Raw genomic sequence first — 20,795 nt, 5'->3', positions numbered from 1 at the left:
GAAATGTGGCAGGAACAAGATGCAATAGCAGACCCAGTGTCATAGACCCAATTAAAAACAATTATGACCAACGCGGCGAGGAATTGCAGGATGACGAAAAAAGCAAAGAGTCCAAGAAATCCTAACATAGAACCGTGGTATAATCAAAAATGTCGCATAACGAAAAAAAACGTCTGGATGAGGTTAAAACAGTTTTTAGCAAAGAGGACAACAGAAAATAAGAGATTGTTGAACGAAAGCAGGAAAGAATTTCAGAGTACGAGAAAAGAAGCTGAGAAATCCTGGAAAGAACAAAAATGGTTACAACTTAATATGTGTAATGACATGGCAGCGTGGTGGAAAATCATAAACACATACAGAGGAAGAGGCTCCAACATTGTGAGTGATGAAATTAGCGCAATAGAGTGGACGAAGCATTTTTCGACGTTATTAAATTGCAACCTGAGAGATGAAGGCACAGTGAACCATTATACTTTGCAGAAAACCCAAACTGAGACTGACAGAGACTTGATGGAGAATTCTGACCTAGATGGAGAATTCAGCATGATGGAGCTCACAAGAACCCTAAAAACTCTCAAGAACTCCAAAGCGGCTGGTGAAGATGGTATCTCAGCAGAATTCATCAAGAATATACCTCGCAAACGTCACCTAGGAATCCTAAATATGATAAACAGTATCTAGACAACATGTGAGATCTCGGAGGGATGGGACACTGCGATCATTGTTCCCATATTTAAAACAGGGGATCCTAATGACCCAGCAAACTACAGAGGTATATCTCTGCTGGATGCTGGATACAAATTACTCACGATGATGATGGCAAAAAGACTTAGTGCATGGCTTGAAGTGAATGAAAAAATGAGAGAAAGTCAAGCAGGATACAGAAGAAATAGGGGGACCAGGGACCATGTATTTGCCCTCAACTCTATAATAGGCAACCAGTTAAAACAAAAAGGTGAAAAGCTTTACATCTGTTTCGTGGACTACAAGAATGCTTTTGACAGAGCAAATATGAAGATCTTGATGGAAAAGTGCACAAGCTAGGAATAACGGGAAGAATGTTTCAAATGATAGGAAAGATTTATGACAGCACACTAAATCAAATCCAGGTAGGAAACAAGCTCACAGAGAAGTTCAAGTCAACAAGTGGAGTACGACAAGGATGCGCTTTAAGCGCCATCCTGTACAACATATATACAGACGACGTTGATGATATTTTTTTTTTATTTAATTTATTTATATACTTTTTTTGTCACTATGCGATGTAATATATTTTTTTAAATATTTATTTAACATAGAGTCAGGAATAGTTCAAATACTGCTACAGTCACGTAAAAATGAGAGACGGTATACTTGAACACACGATGCCATCTCGTTCAACTTTTGGGTCTTACGTTTGAAATTGCGAGATATACCTGAACGACTAAATTTCATATAAAAAAATCGGTCTGTCAGTTGACCCTGCGGGCCAGCCCCAAAACTTCCCGCTGTTTTCGAGCTTGTTGAGCTCGAAAACATTATTGTGATTACATTTTCGAACTCTTCGAGCTCGCAAATACTTTTGTATGCCATTGTTTTGTAAAAAACCATTTTTTAGCATTTCCTTCTCCCACGATATCTCGCGAACGAATTAATCGACTTTGATGGTTGAGGTGGCATTCGACGCGGCTTATAGAGTTTTAGAGCTGATTAGATTTTGGAATCAATCCATCGAGCAAATTAAAAGTTATCCTAATAAAACATTTTCGAAAAAATTTTATTTTTGAAATATCTCTGAACGCACCCTACTGATTAAGTTCAAATTTTTACGGCTTCAAGACATTAACAAGCCGCGTTGAATGACACCTCAACGATCAAAATCGGTTCATCCGTTTAAGAGTTATGAATATTTACATACATACATACGTACGTACGTACACACATACCTACACTCGGACATCATCGTGAAATTAGTCAGGATAGCTTCCTAGGACCTCGAAACGTCGACATCTGATGGAAATTCGATTTTCGTAAATCGGACCGAAACCAATAACTTCCCGAATTTTTGAAAATTTACAATTTTCTTAGCGGGAAGTTAAAAATCTGTCTATCGATCTATTCGAGCTCGAAAATACTTTTGTGTGCCATTGTTTTCGAAAAAAACTGATTTTAGCATTTCTCTCTCCCACGATATCTCAGGAACGAATTGACCGATTTTGATGGTTAAGGTGGCAATCGGCGTATTTCATTGAGTTCTAGAGCTGATAAAATTTTGAAATTGTTTGGTTCAATTGTTTTGAAGATATTCACAAAAAACCGTTTTTTACCATTTCTTTCGCCCGCGATAACTCTCGAACGAATACTCCGATTGAGATGGCTAAGGCGGCAATCGACGCGTTTTATCAAGTTCTAGAGCTGATTAGATTTTGAAGTTGATCGTATAAGTCGTTTCTAAGAAATCAATACAAATCTAAAGAAAAAAAAATTTTTTTTTTCGTAATTCGCCAATATTTTCGAGTCTACTTGATCAAATGATCTGAAATTTCCAGAAAAGTTGATGGCCAACAAGCTCTTTCGATTGCCGCCTTAACCATCCAAATCGGTTCATTAGTTAAAAAGTTATAGACCTGTCACACACACACACACACACACACGCACACACACACACACACACACACACACACATACATACATACATACATACAGACACTCGGAAATCATTCTAAAAATAGTCAGAATAGCTTCCTCGGACCTCAAAACGTCGACATCTGATGAAATTTCGATTTTCGCAAATCGGGGTGAAAACAATAACTTCCCAATTTTTCGAAAATCGTCGATTTTCTTAGCGGGCAGTTAAAAATGATTGAAACACCTTATAAACAATAGAATATTTGCAAAATGATTTATATTCTTGATTGGTCAAGTTTTTTTGTTGAATGCTTAAATATTTTACGTTATTTCATCATTTTTCTATTGTGGTAGTGACTATCATTTTTATTCAAAAATGAATACTAATTGACACTTTGAATGATCCCGTCATTAGATATTAAATAAATTATAATATTTAGTTTTAGCATTAAAAAATATTTCTTATATCATTAAATAAGACATCAAATTATCTTAATATAGATTAAATATTAATGTTTACGAATGATACTGAAGTTAGCCGACGTTTAATAATTTTTTGATTAGTTTCAAAACGATAACTTATAAAAAAAAAAAAATATTAAAAAAAATTGCACTTGTAGTTTTTTAAATTCTTTACATGTGCATATTTTTATTTATTTTTTTTCTTATAATTGATCCGTTGAAAAAAAAATTAAAAAATTGTTGATTGTCTGCTAACTTCAGGATCATTATTTACGACAGGGGTTTTTTGATAATTTAAGAATTTCCAAATTGTTCAAGTACTAGGACCATTTTTGAAATCGTTCAAGTACTGGGTACTTTACCTTAAACGAATTATGAATAAAAAAAAAATTTAATCACGGACGTAAGTGAATCATCAACCTACAAACATTCGAAAGCGTTTCTATAACAAATTTATTCTTGTTTCAAATAAAAAGTAGCGTTTCCATGGCGCGAATAATTAAATTATTTATTTCATGAAAAACTACCCAGAAAAATAAAATATTTAACGTCCAATAAACATAATAACTTTCTTGTGTAATTTTACACGATTGGTTAAAGTCTTCATTTCTATTTTCATTGTCATCATTATACATATATTCATAGAGAGAGAGAGAGAGAGAGAGAGAGAGAGAGAGAGAGAGAGAGAGAGAGAGAGAGAGAGAGAGTGAGCTTACTGACCGGACTATAAACTCCAAAATAAAACTAACCATACTTTTAGTACTAACTATTTTGATGACAATTCATCGTTGATATATAGAATAATGTTACAGGTAAATTTACTATCATTTATTTTTAACATTTAGAAATAATTATAATTAATTAATTACTTATTTTATTATAATTAAAATCATTTCATTTATCAATAAAACTATTAATAAAATTTTTCAATTTAAAGTATGATATATAATTATATTTAATATTTATAGAAATTACCAAAGGCTATTAAATTTTTAATTATTTCAGAAAATTTTCCTGTGATCTCAATTAAATCAACGCACCATTTACTCTAAGTAATATATTACAATATTATTATTTAAAAGTTAATAATTAATTTTATAAATACCGTAGTTTAACAAGTAAGTGTTGATATATTTTTTATATTCTGATTAATTTTCAATTTTCAATAATCAATTATTAATTAGGATTTTTTTTTACTTTCAGAAATTTACAATTCATTGATGTCCATTATCAATTAAAATCTTTTTTTTTTTACAAGCAATGATATAAATAATTATACAATATTATTGTAATAAATTAATATAAGATTATTGTACCAGTACCTTAAAGAGTAAGTATTAAATTTTTTTTTTTCATGATACCAGCATCGAAATTTGAAGTTTCAGTGTCTCTACAGTCAGTCAAAACCAGAAATATCGGGAATTATCATGAGTGTGAATGTAGCAGACATCAGACAAATATAAAATTATAAATAAATAGAGTAAATAATTGAAAAAATAATATCTATAAAAATGCACTTCTCAGTTTCAAAATTTTTTAAATCCGCATTTTTAAAAAATTTTATTTAATTAATTATTTACTCTATTTATTTATAATTTGAAATTTGTCTGATGTCTGCTACATTCACACTCATGAATTATCAGGGAATTTAATGCAACCGCGAAGTATGGAAATGTCAAGGAATTTCGAAAAGTATCTGGGAGTTTAATTGCGACAGTTTCAAATTTTTGAATTCTTCTTTAATACACTAGTTACAAAAGCTGAGGGGTATTACGAAAATTTCAAATTTTTAAGTGATTTTTAACGGGTTGTAACTCGAAGGCAAATGGTCGTACAACAAACATAACAAATTGTAGATTTAATTGTCTAGTTTTCTGATCTGGTCTTAAAATTTTTTATTTTTCACGGTCCCGGATCAATCCTAAAAAAACCATCGAATAAAAAATTCTCAAAATTTTTGCTCGTTTAAAAAACGGTCTACGGGCTTCATTGAATTTTTTTTGATAATTGTGGTTGATTTTTTATTACTCCGGAACCGGGGATAATAAAAAAATTTAAAGACCAGATCAGAAAACTAGACACTTGAAGCTACAATTTGACATTTTTTTAATATCCCTTAATTTTTGTAACCAGTGTATTTTGAATTTATTTAAATCATAATATTTCTTATTAAATATTTAAATTTACATATTTTTAACATCGAATAATCAAAAGTACGCCATATTAATTTATTTTATTGACTTTTTTTTGGTTTCTCTTATGATTTAATCATCAAATTTTATTATTGGCAATGAAAATATAATGAAAACTTTAAATATCTTAATAATACGAATAAAATTTCTGAATCAGGGAAAAATGTAAAAAACTTTACTAGAAATACCGGAAAATATCAGGGAATTTTGAAATCATTTCTTTATGGCCACTCCATCTGAGATTTGTCATTTCTTTAATAGTAATTTCAGACCTTAAGGGCATTCTCAGACAGTGCCCTTAACTTTTTAAAAATATGCATAACTCAACTGTTTACGGTATTAAAATTTTATTAATTAATTAAAAAAAAAAAACCTTAATTGAAAAAAAGACAACGTCGTTGCAATTTCGCCGGGATATAGAATTTTAAAAAGTTACTTTTAGTTGTTATCAATTAGAAGTTAAACGAAATGTGTTGAATAAATTTCACCCTACAAATTTCGATAATTTGAATTGTAAAATTGACATGAAGATTTTACTGAAATTTATTCATCAAATTTTGTTTAACTCCCAATTGATATCAACTGTAAGTAATTTTTTTTTAAATTTATATTTTTGCGAAATTACCCTTTTTTCAATTGATGCTTTAATTTTTTTTAATTAACTGATAAAATTTTGATACACTTATGATAGTTGAAAGTCATTGAAAATTTATAAAAATTGTGGGTGTGCATTGTCTGTGAATGGCCTTAATAAGCTTTATAAAAATTAGTGTGAATAATAAATATTATTTATAGTTTCCGCTTCATTATTAATTTTAAATAACTTACGCTTACGCTAATAGTTGATTACACCATTGGTCTTAAATTAACTTGTTTCTGACTGGCTGCTACTGAAACTTTAAGTTCTAATACAGGCAACCATGAAAAATATACCGTGTAACTCATCAGGGGACAGAAGTTTGTGCTTAACAATAAGAATAAAAGAAAAGAATTCGCCCGAATTTCTCTATATCAAAATTACGATCGCGAGCAAATTCACGTGAATTAAATTAAAAGATATATTCAAATATCGAATGCCATAAAAGAATATTGAAATTGAGGTTCTAAAAAAAATATGTCAATAAGACAATGAGCAAGACAATTAGCAAGACAATGAGCAATACAATTAGCAAGACAAGCAGCACACAGAAAAAAAGGATTTCTTGACGAGAAATATTTTTACTCACTCCAAGAAAATTTTTATTTGCTCCAAGAAATTTTTTAGAATATAAATTAAAAACGCGAATTTTCTTGGAGAGAAAAAATTTATTGCAACAAGAAATTTTTTCTAGTCCTAAGCAAAATTTTTTCTTCATTTCATAATACAATATATTTTTTACGCCAAGAAATCTTTTTTTTTCTGTGCAAGACAATTAGCAAGACCACCAGCAAGACAAGCAGCAAGACTGCCAGTAAGACAACGAGCAAGACAATTGTCTTGCTAATTATCTTGCTGATTGTCTTATTGACATATTTTTTTCAGACCCTTAATTTTGACGGCTTTAATGACACTCGACATTTGAATATATCTTTTAGAAATTTCTTTGAAAAATGTGCACGAATTTTTTTTCTTTTATTCTTATTGTTGAGTACAAACTTCCGTACCTTGCTCATTATGAAAGACGATTTCAAACTGCGGGTGACGTCAGCCAACTTCACCCTTGTCTAAAATCGTTTTGTTTTATCCCTTGTTACTTAACACACTATAAATTATTTACTCAGTTTACTAATGTGTTGTTATATTTTCAGAAATATCACTGATTTTATTACCAAATACTTTGGTAATAATTAAAATATATAAAATCAATAACAAAATCTCAGAAGAATAAATAATAACAATGGAATCAAGTATCGAGTTATCGAAGCATTTGGATGTCGTAAAAATAGCTAGACCTGGAGATAAAGTATATAAAGACGAATGTGTTTATTCATTTGATACACCAGAATCTCCATCGGGTTTGTACGTAAGTCTTACAAGTTTTCACGGACTTGGTCGTGATTACGTTGAAAGATATTACAACAAAACTGGGCATCGCATTTATCTTAACATAAAACGAATTAAAGAACCATCGAAAGAACAAGCGGCTGACGGACCTGCTAAAAAAATAACTCGTTTAGCAATCGGTGAACCCGGTGGATTTAATCCCAATGAAAAAAAATATATCATTAAAGAATCTTATAAAATTGTTATTTTGCCGAATTTTACTTCTTTCGATTATCCATCAGATGAAATACCACCAGAAATAAATAATTCAGTAACGTCAATTTTAAACGCCGAATCAGCAACCAAAGCAGCTGAAAGAGAAGCTCTTTCCGGTACTTGGGATGGCGAAGCTAAAATAATTTCAAAGCATGCATCGAATTTACTGCAATTAGATAACGGAAGAAAAATACCGCCGAGTGATTGGAAGTGTGATAAGTGCGATTTGAATCAAAACTTGTGGTTAAATTTGACAGACGGATCAATATTGTGTGGACGTAAATTTTACGATGGTTCTGGTGGTAATAATCATGCTGTCCAACATTACCAGGAGACCAATTATCCTTTAGCTGTTAAGTTAGGAACAATTACTAAAGAAGGAAAGGGAGATGTTTACTCTTATGATGAAGATGATATGGTTGAAGATCCGAATTTAATTGAGCACTTGGCTCATTGGGGTATCAACATCACCCAGTTAGAAAAAACAGAAAAATCTATGGTAGAATTAGAGTTAGATCTGAATCAAAAGTTTGGAGAATGGGTCGCACTTCAAGAAGCTGCCAGTAAATTAACTCCAATTTACGGCCCTGGTTTTACTGGCCTTGTTAATCTTGGAAATTCTTGTTATTTAAATAGCGTAATGCAAATGATTTTTATGATTCCGGATTTTGTTAATCGATTTGTTGTCTCAGCTTCGGAAATTTTTGATACCAATACTGTCGATCCAGCAAATGATTTTAATGTCCAAATGGCTAAACTAGGATCTGGTTTATTGTCTGGTAAATATTCAGTTGCTCCTAAATCAGAAGATCAAAACGAAGCACAGCATGGCATTGAACCTCGAATGTTTAAAAGTCTTATAGGCCGTGGACACGCAGGATTTTCGTCTCACCGTCAGCAAGATGCTCAAGAATTTTTATTGCATTTATTGAGTATTTTGGAACGTCATAGTGTTCATCAAATAAATCCAGCAAATTGTTTTAAATTCAAAGTTGAAGAACGTTATGAATGCAGTAGTTCTGGTAATGTTACATATTCATATCGTCCTGAGTATTTATTACCAATTCCAATACCTATGGGAGCAGCAACAAATAAAGACGAAGTTGCTGCACATGAGAGAGAAAAAAAGGAGGCTGAAGCTGCTGGTAGAAAATTAGACTCCGGTACTATTGTAAGACCGCATATTAAATTTTCATCGTGTCTTGAAACATTTGCTGGAGTTGAATCTATCGAACAATTTTATAGCACCGCAATAAATGGTAAAACAACTGCCAGCAAAATTACGAGACTTGCAACATTTCCAGACTATCTGCTGATACATTTAAAAAAATTTACTGTCAATGAAGATTGGACACTAGCTAAATTAGATGTTGCTGTTGAAATGCCTGATATATTGGACTTAAATTCTCTACGTGGATGTGGATTGCAGCCAAATGAAAAATTATTACCAAAATCAGCAGCTGAAATGCCAATGCCTGTTTACGACCAAACTATTTTGAGTCAATTAATAGACATGGGTTTCCCGCCAGAGGCGTGTAAAAGAGCTTTATATTTCACTGAAAATCAAGGGCTCGAAGTTGCTTCTAATTGGCTCTTAGAGCACATGATGGATTCTGATTTCGCAGACAAATTTGTACCACCGGGAATCGAAATAACATTATCGAAAGCACCATTTGTACCAAGTGAAGCGGGTCTTGAATATCTGTTGAGTTTAGGATTCGCTGAAGATCGGGCTATTAAGGCACTTAAGGAAACGGACAATAGTATGGAACGTGCTGTTGACTGGATAATCAGTCATCAAGATGAACTTGATACGCATGGAATGATAGAAGATGAGAGCAAACCTGCTCAGGCTGAGTATCGTGATGGAAACAGTCGTTATAAACTTGTAGGTTTTATATCACACATGGGGACTTCATCGATGGTTGGTCACTACGTATGTCATTTACTTAAAGACAACCGGTGGGTTATATTTAATGATGAAAAAGTTGCATTATCTGAAAATCCTCCAAAAGAACTTGGATATATATACATGTATCAACGTTTAGATTTATAGTTTATACACCAACTTTTTTTTTTTACAAGTATCAATGTATTGTGCTAAATTTATTAACAAAATTTAAAATGCATATGTTATTTACTACATAATTAATAAAAAATTTAAATTTAATTAAGATTTATTTATTTTGTTATTCAGAAGTTTAATTAACATGATATTTGCAATTATTTTTACATAATACTGCAGTTAGGCGGCGTCTTATAATTTTTAGATTTTTTTTATAAATGACAAATTATAAAAAAAAATATTTAGAAAAATTGCACTTGTAGATTTTTTAATTTTCTACATGTGCATATTTTTATTTTTATTTTTTTTTATGTGACTTGTTGAAAAAAAAAGTCCGAAAATTCCAAATTGTCTAATTCTGAAAGACTAAAATTTAAAAAGATTTTCGTTTGTGTGTAGAATTAATTTTTAGGGTGAAAATTTTAAATTATAAGTAACAAAAAGTTTTAAAAAAAAGTACGTTAAATTATAATTAGATACGTTTTGTGGCTGGGGGAGAAGGAGGGATTACTCCTGTCACTGGAAAAATAAATCTTTAAATAAATTTTAAATCAATTCAAAGGATGTGATCTTTGTTAATTTTTTAAATTTAAAAAGCTGAAAAATAACAATTTTTATGCTTTGTATTGAAAATTTTATTATATCATTTTTTTATAGCATGGTATTTTTTTTATCAACAACAAAAAAAAAAATAGAATAAATTTATGAATAAAAATATAAGATATCTTGAGTGGGACAATTAATATAAATTAAGAATTTATAAAATAATTTTTATGATTTCAAAACAAATCTTTTTTTTTATTTTAAAACTAAAATAATCACAGGAAATGTTTATTTTTAAATATCATTTAAAAACATTTCAAAAATAAATAACAATAGTTCAATTTTCGATTTTTTATGGTGAAAAATAGGTAGGGTAAGTGTGGGTATTACTGCGCTTTTTTGTAGCTCTTACTTCAAAAACAATTTAATGAAGTTTATTTCAAAATATCGATAATTTTTTTTTTTTATACCCAAGTTGTACTTATTATTAACTTAAAAAAAAAATCAACAATGAGATAAGTTAATATTTTTTTTAAATAATAAGCATTTTAAAGACAAGTCTATATGCATGTATTACTGCGGACCTAAAGTGGCTTGCCCCTATTACTGCGTATCAATTACTAGGTTCCATGCGTTTTGAGCCCCTAACAAAATATCCCCGACAAAATATCCCCGACGAAATATCTCTGGACAAAATATCTCCAGTTTTGTGTCAGTTTTTTTAGCTTTTTTCACTATTTTTGCTTTCTTTTCATGGGGATATTTTGTCCGGAGATATTTTGTCAGGTGCTCAAAACGCCTGATACCCAATTACTGCGAACGACCCAATTACTGCGCCTAAATCAATTATGAAAAACTTCGGGATCAGACACAAAATGAAATAAAACAAGTTTGAAAGATAATTATTAGCTTAATAAAATAATTAATAATATTTATTAATATAATAACAGATTTATTTTAATTTATATAAATAAATATGACAAGTAAACACCTAGAGCTACACTAAATAATAGATAAAAGTTTTTAATAAATGTAAGAAAGTGAATTGAACCAGGTAACCTGGTCACTTTTTGTTTCATAATGAAAATATAAAATTACTACTACTAATTCTAGGTGTGAATGTAGCAGATACGTGACAATTCATAAATTTAAAATAAATTAATTAATTAATGAAAATATCACTGATTTGTCAATTATTTAAATACGCATTTTTAAATTTTTATTCTACTTACATTTTATTAATTTATTCAAAAATTTGAAAATCCCCAATGGTCAGTTTCATTAACACTCATTTACTAATTATATAAATAAACGTTTTTTTAATTATTACATTTATTTTAATAAAAACTTTGACAATTTACTAATAACACAGTTCTGCAGAAATTAAAAAATTTTACTTTTTAAATTTCGCGCCAAATTGCTGCTACCTCTACATTTCGGAAATTACCCTACATGTCACAACCTCGTGAGGAAATGAAACTCTTTTGGTGGGACAATTATAGATGGCAATAAGATTGTAAACTAAATTTAAAATTTTTTCAGTTACAACATGGACAGGTTTCAACCGGCACAACAAAGCGTCACTTGAAGTCTACCTGTTGCTTGAAAACCTACAAAAATTTTATTGTTTTCGTCTAAAGCTTGTCAATAAAAAATAATAATCAGCAATTAAATTAAAAAAAAAAATAGTGATGGCGGGCTTGGATAGCTCAATCACTATTTATTCATCTGATGATGATCAGGTAATTGATGATTCAAAGTCTCGTTATAATAAATGTACTCGGTTCAGTAACCAATTAATCCAGGAAACCGACGACGAGAGGTGAGACATAAATTATTATTATATTTTATAATTATTTACTGGTAGTCTTTTATTTAATCTTTTAAAATTAGTATTTTTATTTTGTTAAGTTATTTATTTATCAATTAAATTAGTTTTTAAATATTCACAGAAATGCTGACAAATCCTGTCATTAAAAAATTTTTTTTTTTATCAATATTAAGTTTGTTTACAGTCGACTACGCGTCATAAGCCTGATCTAAGGGACGTAGAGGATTTTTCTGGGAATTTGTCTTCTCACTACTGGGCGTTTAGTTTTGTTCTCGACTATTCGTTATAAGCCTGTTTTATTTTATATGATTTTAAACGTCATATTTATGTTTTGATACCTACGCGACCATCCCGATTTTTCTGGTGTTTACAGCGCTAAAATAAATACTCATATTTTCACACAAATAATAATTATAATGCAAAAAATTATAATGGTAACGGTATTGATTACAGTGATAATAAAAATAATAATTTTATTGATAAACATAATGCTCGATAAAACTTTTCAATTGTAACAGAAGCTTTAAATTTAATTCATGATTATAATTATGAACAATAAATTATATTTTACTTAATAATGATTAAATTATTATCCGCGAAACGCAGATAGTAAATTGTCATCATTAATCTTTCTATTTTTTCCTATTGTTAGTTTATAATTTTGACAATTTTAACGGAGGCTTATGACGGGTTCTTTGGTAGGAAACTCCTTAGAGTGGTCAATTGGGGAAAACTGTTTGGACTCAGTAATTTTCGATTGAGGGGAAGAAGCTTATGACGGGTAGCCGACTGTATTATGTATCTGAAGATTGCAACGTTTTCGGGGAATGAAAATAAAAAAACAACACGAAAAGTTCAAGGCTTGAGCAAGCCTGGTCTCAAGTTCGATAGACGTTAGTGTCTTTTCCTACCTATGTGTCTTGCTGCAGATACTTGTGGCTAGATTTCAAAAGCAAGTCTAGTGCAAGCCTTACACAAGAAATTCGTGCCAGATTATAACTCAATTCTGGAGGAAGACTATAGTTGAAAATAGTTGCACATTGCTTGCTCAAGATCTGCTTAAGGTTCAAAATTGACCTTGAACCTTGAACAGATCTTGAGAAATCCATGCGTAAGAATCTGCCGTAAGTTACTGGAGCAAGAAATGCGCCAGAAACTTTTAAACTGGACCGTATCTAAGATGTCCTCAATATTTTTCTGTACAATGTCTTGAGCAAGTCATGCACAAGTCTTGATGACGATTTCTTGCTACACGATCTTGCGCAAGACCCATACGTAGAAAAAAACACTAGGGATATTGCTCAAAGCACTGGCACTAGAATCTTGCTCAAGCATGTGGTACTTGGGTAAAATTTTGTCAGTGTCTTAATTTGTTAAGTGAGTTCAAAAAATATCATTGGAATGCTACCATGTTATTGATAACCTTTGAGGAATTGATATTATTGATATTTTTTAAAATTTCAACATGTAATTTAAAAATTTATTCGTTTTTAGTTTAACCGATGATGAAGATAAAAATCCAGCAGATACAAGTATCATCAAGGCAATACGTCGTAGTATTTTTAACGTCAGCCGAGTGCAATCCACTCCATCAGAGACTGAGGACAGTGAATCAGATGTTGATGTAACTGGAACTGAAGATCAAGTTGGAAATAAAATAAATGATGGTGAAAAAAAATCTAATTCATCATTGAGTGATCGGGAAGATAATGAAGATCATGAAGACTACAGTGTGAAAAATAGTAAAACCAGAAAATATATTAATAAGAAAAAGAAAGCCTTAGTTCTAGTCAGTGATGACGATGATGATGAAGATGAAAATCACAAAACAGAGGATAAATGTAACGAAAAGAGTAACAGTATTGATAGCGGCAAGAATACAACGATAGATACCAGTGCTGATATTAGTCATGAAGATCATAATTCCAATGATATTAAAATATCAAAAAAGAAGCAGAATATTGATAGAAACATTTCTCATAAATCTATTAATTCGTCAAGTGAAATAATAAGTAGCAATGATAACAGTAAGGTTGAATATGATGAATATGACATCGTTGAAGAAGATAGTGTTCATCAAAAAGATACTCAGCCTGAGATTATTGATATTGAGTCTGGTAATATTTCTTTTTAAAAATAATTTTTTAAAAAATTTTTATGAGCCAGAAGTTAGCAGACAATTAAAAGTTTTCGAATTTTTATTTCAACGATTTAATTAAAAAAAAAAAAAAACTAAAAATATGCTCATGTAGAAAATTAAAAAAACTATAAGTGCAATTTTTAAAAATATTTTTGTTTTTCTTTAAATTGATCGTTTTTAAAAAAATCAAAAGATTATTAGACGTCGGCTAACTTCAGTATCGTGCATTGTTTATTATATTGCATTTTAATTAATTTAGTTAATTTTATTTAAAGATAAGTCAGCTCCAGCTACCGATGACGAGCAAAAAATACCACCCAAGAGATCAATACCCAAAATTCTTAATAAAAGTCAGCTGAAAAAAGAAATCAAACGGCTCTTATCAGAAATCGAAAGATCGAAGGTAATTTTTTTAAATTTTATGCTTAATTATTTTCAATTGTTATCTATCCTCTCTGGTCATATTGGATCCAAAGGAACTCATTGCATTTTCAACTTCGACTATCTCAATAAATATCGAGTTTTCAATAAAAGCATAAGACATCTTTTTTGTAGAGAATTTAAAGTGCTACAAGAAATAAGGTTAATGTCCCAATACCGGAACCACGAAGGGTATACTAGTGACTTTTATCGTTTTAAAGATATTCAAATAGATTATAAACCAAAATAATTTATTACGTCATATAGAATAGACATTTGCCTATTCAAAAATAATCAAATTAGTTCATTTTTCTTAAATTCAATATAAAAAAAAAAATTTTTTCTATGACACCCAAAAGATCCAATACTGTAACGCTGAAGTAGCCTTGTCCCAATGCGGGAATTCGGTTGTCCTAATACCGGAACAGTAAATAAAATTGGTTATTTTTTGTATTTATTCATAGTGAAAATATTAACAATTATTAAATAATATTAATGTAAATCGAGTGTGAATGTAGCAGACATCAGATAACTTTAAAATTATAAATAAAAAAGATAAATAATTCAAAAAATAATATTTATAAAAAAAGGACCATTGATTTTAAAATTTTTTGAATGCGCATTTTTTGAAATTTTATTTTATTAATTATTTACTGGATTTATTAATAATTTCAAATTGTCTGTTGTCTGCTATATCACACTCATAATGTAAAATGTATTTAAAATTTTTAAATGATTAAATATTTAATGAAAACAAATATTTTGAACTGAAGAATAGAAACAAAATAAATCATTTGAGGGTATACTATAAAAATAATTAAAAAAAAAAAACTTGACACAAAAATTTATTTTTTATGATTTAAATTAGAGTTTATTTATATGTAATGCATTTTTCATAACAATCATACATACTGCATTAAATATTAGGGCTCCAGTGATAATTAATATTGCACTTGATTTAACCAGTCAATAAAACTCATCGTCAATGTCTATCGATAACATTAATAACATTAATATGACTGGCTGTTCCAGTACTGGGCACGGGTTCATTTAGGTGTACCAATAGACGAACAGTAACATTAATATAATAATACTATTTTTTTCATATTGTTAATATGTTTTCTTGAATTTCATGTCATTCGAGATGCATACCCTGGTGAAAATTTTTCGGACTTTTGTCCGAAAAAGTCTTTAGAACTCTAGAACTGAGTTTTTCAGACAGAAGTCCGAAAAATTTTCACCAGGGTATACAAAAAAAAAAATTATTGAAAATTCTATACATTTTCTATAAGCTTAAGACCATTGACTGATTTCTTAGCAAAACCTTTAAGAGACATGAAAAAGTCGTGAATCCGTGACTATTGCTATAATTAACATTTTTTTTTTCATATTTCGGATATATTCTAAAATCTATTTTATATTCTATTTTCTAACTAAGAGATTAAGGTTTTAAATAAAGAAAGTTTTGTTTAATTTCATCGCGTTCGAGTTAAAATATAACATAATGATTGTCAAATCGTTCCGGTATTGGGACATTTACCTTACACCTTGCAATTTTTCGGGTAACTTGATATTTACAGAGATATTTGCAAAACATCAATCACTTTTTTTTTTTTTTATAACTTTGAAAATAAATATAACTTTCAGAAGGTTCTAAAATTTGGCTGTTGAAGATTATATGAAACGTTTTAATTAATTTTATTTCTAATTATTTAAAATGACTATTGAACAAATGTTCCAGATATTATTGATGCAAGTAAACGTTGAGACTCTCCCTGATAAAGGAAAAAAACTTAGAATATCGATGGCAAAAAACCAAGAACAGATAGACGAGTACAAAAGGCAAATGAGTCTATTAGAGGAAACTGAAGAAAGTAATTCAAGTATTGCATCAACAGATTTGAGTCACAATCTATCTTCTGACAAAGATAATTCTTTGCATGACAACCCCAATCTTCACCACAGTCACAATTCATCAGGAGAAAACTTAAACTATTACCAAAAATTCAATCGTGCACAAATGTTGAAACCTACTGCAAGTACAATTATAGATGGACTTGGAAAAAAAGCATTGGAGACATTTAAAAATGAACAGGCGCTGACGATCGAACGTTTAGAGCATCTCCATGGGTCTCTTGAATCGCGACCTGCCGAGGACCATCGAGCTGAAGACCCAAGAGGGCTCGTGATCCGACTTATGCCTCATCAACAGCATGCCTTAGCCTGGTTGCTATGGCGTGAGAAACAAAAGCCACGTGGTGGCGTTCTTGCTGATGATATGGGATTGGGCAAAACTCTTACGATGATTTCATTGGTGATAAAAACTCTGGCAGATGATTCAAGCGATGAGGAGAACGATGACAATGATGACGATGAATGGTTGAGTAAAGGAAGGCAATCAAAGTATAAAGGGGGAACACTCGTTGTATGTCCGGCTTCATTGATTAACCAGTGGAAAAATGAAGTAGATAATCGCTGTAAACGTGGCGTACTTGTTACTGAGGTATATCATGGCACTAATCGTGAAAAAGCACCCAGGCGTCTTGCCCGTAACGACATGGTCATCACAACTTACAACTTATTAGTGCGCGAGTCGAAAAATAATGGGCAGATTTATCAAATTACATGGAAACGCGTGATATTAGATGAAGCTCACGCGATTCGTAATCATAAGAGCCAAGCTTGTGAAGCAGTTTGTCAATTAAAAACTCATAAACGATGGGCACTAACAGGAACTCCAATTCATAATAAAGAAATGGATTTATTTGCGATTCTTAAATTTTTAAAATGTTCACCATTTGATGACATACGAGTTTGGAAACGTTGGGTAGAAAATAAAAGTGATGCTGGCGTTGAAAGACTTGCCACGGTAATGAAAACTTTAATGCTTCGTCGGACTAAACAAGAACTTACAATGAAAGGTGAGATTGATTCTCTACCGGAAAAACACACCGATATTATTAAAGTGTCATTAGATAAAGATGAACGCCTTGTATACGATAAAGTGATGATGTACTCACGTACTATTTTCGCTCAGTTCTTACATCAACGAGCGGAAAAAGAAACTTTGTACCAACTAGGTGCTGCTAATTATAATAAATCTCAAAATTACCACAATGCTAAATTTAATAAAGCTCAGCAACAATTGTTAGCTCGTCATGCTGATGTCAAGTCACATCAAATTTTAGTCCTTCTGTTGAGACTTAGACAGATATGCTGCCATCCATCACTGATCCATGCCATGTTAGACAAGGAAGAGATTGAAATGAATGGAATTGAAGAAAAACTAGACAATGATGATCTCATTACCCAAATGGCTCGCTTGGATATTTCCCACAGTACTTCAGACCAGGGGGGGAATGATGACGAAGATGGAGAGATAGGAGTAGATGAGCGGGTCTCTGAACATCTCTTGACATCAGAAAACCCAGTGTTTAATTCAGATCGCTGCAGCTCAAAGTTATCTGTAATTATAAAACTTGCCCATGATATTTTAGAGAAGCGGGAAAAGTTAATTATTGTTTCTCAATGGACTACGTTCCTTAAAACAATCGGTGACAATTTAAGCAAAATACCTGGAGCAACTTATGAAATGTTTTCTGGACAAGTAGCAGTTAAAAATCGTCAAGGAATTGTGGATTCGTTCAATGCTAGAGGAAATCCGAAAATTCTTTTGCTGTCACTTTGCGCCGGAGGTGTTGGATTAAATCTCGTTGGTGGAAACCATCTACTTCTAGTCGACATTCATTGGAACCCTCAATTAGAATCTCAAGCTCAAGATCGTATCTATCGTTTTGGGCAAAAGAAAAATGTCTATATATATAAAATAATTTGTACTGATACTATTGAGGAACGTATTCAACAGTTACAAGAAAAGAAAATGGCACTTGCTGCTTCAGTATTAGGTGGCGCCAAAAAAGGCTCGACTAAACTATCGCTGGACGATTTAAAGTCGCTTTTCAGTATGTAAGCTTTCATTACTATTTGTTTATATTTCAACTTTTTTGTTTAATTAATTTATTTTTATTTATTGATTAGAGCCGCAATTATTTTTTAATTTTGTTTAAGGATTGTAAATTCTACACTATTTATAAGATCGCGTTTAAGATAATTCTAATCGATTTATTATTAGTTATTAAAAACAACTGATTTATTTTTATTATTATTATTTTATTTTGTCAATTAAGAGAAGTAGTAGGCTAATGTCTTGAATGTTAACGTTTTCACGCGATGTACATTGTTCCGAATATCTTAAGAAAAGTATATGATAAATTCTCATGAAAAATAAATATATATTATATAATATGTTGTATTTTTTTAATTTAACGATCCAGTGACCATATTTTTAGGTATATTTCTTTCAGATAATAGATATTATAGAAGACCTCGTCGCAATTTTCGATAAATTTTGTTTTAAGGTAATAGGTCCTAAATGAGATCAGTGTCATTAGTCGCTCACTTTAATTGATTAATGCATTTTTATAATTAAAAAAAAAGAAAATTTCAAGTAAAAAAGTTATCATTGATAAATAATTATAACGAGCAACCTGCAGTCACTACGTGACTGCCCAAATGTCACTACTAAATTTATAGAAAGCGCAGAAAAAAAGTTTTTCTTGCCGCAAAAAATTTTAATTTGCACCAAGAAATTTTATGCACTATCAATTAAATCCAAAAATTGTCTTGGGGCGAGAAAAGATTTTTTTGGTCAAGAAATAATTCCTTGCACCACGTAATTTTTTCTAGTTCTGAATAAATTTTTGTGTTCAATTCACGATGCAAAGTATTTCTTGAGGTAAGTAAAAATTTTTTTTTGGCGAGTAAAGATTTTTTGTGTTAATGAATCCTTTTTTTTCTATGCACACTTTTTTGGCTTTGAGAAGCTTCCGAAAACCAAAAGGGAGTATAAAAATCTGTCGTTTTGGAATAAGTAACGCGATATAAATAATATAGCCATATATTCAATGACATTCAGTCATATTTAGTGACAGAATAATTAAAGTATTAATTTATTTAAAGAAAATAAATACAATAGTCTTTTTTCTGGCATAATTTAAATGTAATTTGAATGATATAGATCAATCTATTTATTTCAATACTTGGTAATTAAAAAGAGTTTAAACCGGTGTGGTGCATCCCTATAGACAATTTCTCTACATTATAAAACTTCACAAAGTTTTTCCCTACACGAATCAACTCTACAGACAAATTTTTACATTGCAACAACTCAACAGAAGATTATTTTCACATTGTTCCATCTCTACATGAGAATTTCTCTCATATTGAAAATCTCTACAGCGATCATTTTTACAAGACGCTAAGTTCAAACAGTAGAATTTTTGTTTTGACATTTTATTAATAAAGTAGGTTAATTATATAAAAGAATGAATTAAGGCGGCAATCGAAAGAGCTTTTTAGTCATTAACTTTTCTAAAAATTTAGATCATTTGATCAAGTAGACTCGAAAATATTTGCGAATTATGAAAAAAAAAAAATTTTTTTTTTTTTTAGTTTTTTTTTTATTTCTCAGAAACGACTTGAACGATCGACTTCAAAATCTAATCAGCTCTAGAACTTAATAAAACGCATCGATCGCCGTCTTAACCACCTCAATCGGTTCATGGGTTTGAGCGATATCGTTGGAGGAAGAAATGGTGAAAAACTGTTTTTTCCAAATATTTTCGAAACGACTGACCCGATCGATTTCAAAATTCAATCAGCTTTAGAATCCAATAAAACGCGCCGATTGCCACCTCAAACGTCAAAATCGGTTAATTAGTTCAAAAGCTACAGGCATTGAAAAGTCGAAAAAATAACATTTGATGTTATTTTTTCCGGATAAATCAAAATATAATGTACTAAAATGTGTCTAAAATATTATTGTATGTCACGTATTTTAAAGATGTGGGAATTAGTTTTTGCGCATTCTTCTCTTTTCTCTTTTTTAACTGTTCTTTTAGGTAGTTTTTTTTAAATCTAGCTTTTCTATTTGTCCTCACGGTCAATTTTTCAAAGAATTTTTCCATAACCATCACGATAGCACCTATAGTTCGTATCGGATCCTAACTAAATTTTCTCTACTTATTCTATAGGTGATTATCTATTATTCTACAAGTTCGAAATGCGCTAAATCGGTCGATTAGTTTAGAAGTTATGGTTATTTGAAATTTCCACGATTTAAAAAAAAAATCAGTTTTTCATTGTTAAAGTTCATATAACTTTAAAATTATCATTCATAGACATGTCTGTAAAAAGTATCTTGAAACTTTTCTAATAAACATTAATTTTTATCCTTA

General features: G+C 30.5%; 2 protein-coding genes across 2 annotated transcripts; both read left to right on the top strand.

Annotated features, from left to right (window-relative positions):
• The first annotated feature begins 3,743 nt into the window (after positions 1–3,743).
• On the top strand, positions 3,744–9,670 carry LOC130664613 (ubiquitin carboxyl-terminal hydrolase 5). The gene is made up of 4 exons (XM_057464605.1): positions 3,744–3,881; positions 4,075–4,187; positions 4,273–4,399; positions 7,050–9,670. The coding sequence occupies exon 4, from the start codon at positions 7,139–7,141 to the stop codon at positions 9,554–9,556; it is 2,418 nt and encodes an 805-aa protein (XP_057320588.1). The 5' UTR covers positions 3,744–3,881; positions 4,075–4,187; positions 4,273–4,399; positions 7,050–7,138; the 3' UTR covers positions 9,557–9,670.
• A 1,979-nt stretch (positions 9,671–11,649) lies between these two features.
• On the top strand, positions 11,650–18,804 carry LOC130665358 (transcription termination factor 2-like). The gene is made up of 4 exons (XM_057465693.1): positions 11,650–11,930; positions 13,434–14,056; positions 14,355–14,482; positions 16,241–18,804. Exons 1-4 carry the CDS (start codon positions 11,800–11,802, stop codon positions 18,467–18,469), a joined length of 3,111 nt encoding a protein of 1,036 aa, XP_057321676.1. The 5' UTR covers positions 11,650–11,799; the 3' UTR covers positions 18,470–18,804.
• The last annotated feature ends 1,991 nt before the right edge of the window (positions 18,805–20,795 follow it).

Source organism: Microplitis mediator, chromosome 3 (genome assembly GCF_029852145.1).
Source record: "Microplitis mediator isolate UGA2020A chromosome 3, iyMicMedi2.1, whole genome shotgun sequence".
Classification (NCBI taxonomy): domain Eukaryota; kingdom Metazoa; phylum Arthropoda; class Insecta; order Hymenoptera; family Braconidae; genus Microplitis; species Microplitis mediator.
Note: the sequence above shows the minus strand (reverse complement) of the source record. Positions and strands in the feature narration are given on the sequence as shown.

Excerpts from the sequence above, each read along its gene's own strand:
- LOC130664613 (XM_057464605.1), top strand. The coding sequence starts at position 7,139 with ATGGAATCAAGTATCGAGTTATCGAAGCATTTGGATGTCGTAAAAATA.
- LOC130665358 (XM_057465693.1), top strand. The coding sequence starts at position 11,800 with ATGGCGGGCTTGGATAGCTCAATCACTATTTATTCATCTGATGATGAT. Across the intron at positions 11,931-13,433 it reads CAGGAAACCGACGACGAGAG|TTTAACCGATGATGAAGATA; the intron begins GTGAGACATAAA and ends ATTCGTTTTTAG. Across the intron at positions 14,057-14,354 it reads GATTATTGATATTGAGTCTG|ATAAGTCAGCTCCAGCTACC; the intron begins GTAATATTTCTT and ends TTTTATTTAAAG.